The sequence below is a fragment of the Ursus americanus genome, chromosome 33 (assembly GCF_024610735.1).
Source record: "Ursus americanus isolate L20-20 chromosome 33, mUrsAme1.1.p, whole genome shotgun sequence".
Classification (NCBI taxonomy): domain Eukaryota; kingdom Metazoa; phylum Chordata; class Mammalia; order Carnivora; family Ursidae; genus Ursus; species Ursus americanus.
In genome coordinates, this window is record NC_142159.1 from 12,755,001 (window position 1) to 12,757,047 (window position 2,047).

The window sequence follows — 2,047 nt, forward strand, 5'->3', positions numbered from 1 at the left end:
GTTGGCAGTGTACTAAAAAGGTAACTGCCCTAAATTCTTTTAACTTGGGAGTTTAAATCCAGTCAACTCCTCTAAGGAATTATAGGTAGTATATAAAAACTCACCCTTTCTTCCAGATTTTTACACCAAAAGCAAAGGTTGTTTTAAAACTTATCAACCACTGTGTTCTTTTTCTATTGGAACTCCTTTCCATTGGAAATAAAGAACAAAAATCATAATAGGCTTTTGTGTCAAAATATTAATTTGGATCACAGGAATATTGAGTACTTACTACAAAATTCTTTGATGGAAATTAGAAAACGAGTTCATCAACAGAATAGAAATTTGATAAGCTCTCAATTGAAACTATCATTACAGAAATAACTACAGTATCGTTTGCACACATAAGAACAAACAACTGCCTATTTTAAGTAGGTGCTTGGAATAATACTGCAACTTTTGATGAAAAACTAGTTGGTACAAGTAAAGCCAAAGAATTTCAACGTCGGCTTTAGAATGTCAAGAGTTATGTTCTTTCAAGTCTTGGTCTTTCCCCTTTCAACTTTCCCTTTAAAAACACGCAAACTGCGTATTATACGCGCCGGGAGTGGAAAGAGCCAACTTACGTTACATAAAGTATAGATTTTGACCAAAACCACTGGTCCGTTCTGCATCAAAAGCATTTACAAACTCTAGTCCTATTTAGTGTCACTTCCCACCCATCTGGATCTCTACCAGGTAATCATTTCCTACAGGAGTGGAACATGGGACAAACAGGTTCCAGCAGTACGAGCTTGATAAAGTCTTGTCTGGGCCCTGAGCACCAACTTCGATGAGATAGCTTCCCCGCCTGCAGGTGCTGGGCGCGCGGCCACGGGGGAACCTGGGTAAGAGGCCCCTTTTCTCCAGCGTACTTCAAAAGAGTGTAACAAACGGGGGTGTGCGGCTGTGCGCTAGAAAGAGAGCTGATCCACCCCCCTGCCTCCATACACGTGCACACTTTTTGTCGCACCCGTTGCCCTTAGAGAATCTCAGATTCAAACGTTCCAACTACCTATTACCGGAGTTCTCCTCCCTAAAGGAGTATCAAATTGGGCGGGAGTTCCCGCGAACTCTGACCCCGCGCCTTCGCGAAGACTTAGGACCCGGAGGGAGGACGGGGGAGGGGGGGTCGGCGCCGCTCTCTCAAGAGAAGCCGCCGAACGCCGTTTCCTGTCCTCCCTAACACGCTCTCCTGGGGCGGTACCCCCAAAACCGTACTCTCCAGGATCCTCCCGCCACCAGTCACACCTCAGGGCTTCCCTACGGCCTTCCCCCAGGGACTTCCTCCTCGCGGCCCAACTAGGCCCCAGGACCCGGCGGCGCGCGCGGCTCGGCCTGCAGGCCCCACCAGGCAGGCAGGCGGCGGGGTACCGCTCCGGCCCATTCCCGCCGCCATTTTCCGGCGACCGTCGCTGCCGCGTAGGGGGGACGATCCCGGAGGAGGAGACTGCGCAGGGGCGCACCGGTCTCCGCCGCAGGGCAGGGGGGAGCGTCCGCTGGCACGAAGATCATCAGGATCTTCGAAGCCTCTCCTCGCTGGCCACACCGTCCCGAGTTTAGGCCCCCTGCCGGGCCTTACCGATGAGCCCCTCACCTCACCCCAGATCCCCGCGCTTCTACTTACGCGGAAGAATCCCGCGTCCATCTTGCTGCCTCGCTCGGAGATCGCTCCCTATCCCAAGATACACCGCGCCGCCGCGACGGAGGGCGGGACCGGCAGGGAAAGCCGAGCGCCGGGACGCAGCGCGCGCCGCTCCACCCGCCCCTTCAGCCGACACGAGGCCGCGCCTGCTCAGTGCGGTTAGCACCCGCCACGCGTGCGCACGCGCGCCCAAGGGGCGGGCTGCTGCCGTCTCCGAGGCTCCCAAGTAGCCAGTCCGGGAGGAGAGTCTCGCGATCTCAGCCAATGAAAACAAGAGAGAGCGTCGTCGGGTCGCCCCGCCCTGCGAATCCTTTTGTGGCGCTGGATCAGCCTTGTTCGCGCAGCGTGACTTGACCCATCCTTCGACCCGTAGTGGAGGAGGCC

At 54.5% G+C, this 2,047-nt stretch overlaps 1 protein-coding gene across 9 annotated transcripts in view; it reads right to left on the minus strand.

Annotated features, from left to right (window-relative positions):
- Nucleotides 1-1,797, minus strand: part of SRRM1 (serine and arginine repetitive matrix 1) — a 30,158-nt gene extending 28,361 nt beyond the window's left edge. For 8 of the 9 annotated variants that reach the window (XM_087858568.1, XM_045782131.2, XM_087858567.1 and 5 more), the window contains exon 1: nt 1,646-1,797. In XM_087858568.1, the coding sequence (XP_087714694.1) occupies nt 1,646-1,666 (21 nt within the window). In that variant the 5' untranslated portion in view covers nt 1,667-1,797. The remainder of the gene's footprint in view (nt 1-1,645) is intronic. The other variant, XM_045782137.2, reaches the window with a different exon arrangement.
- Between the last annotated feature and the right edge of the window lie 250 nt (nt 1,798-2,047).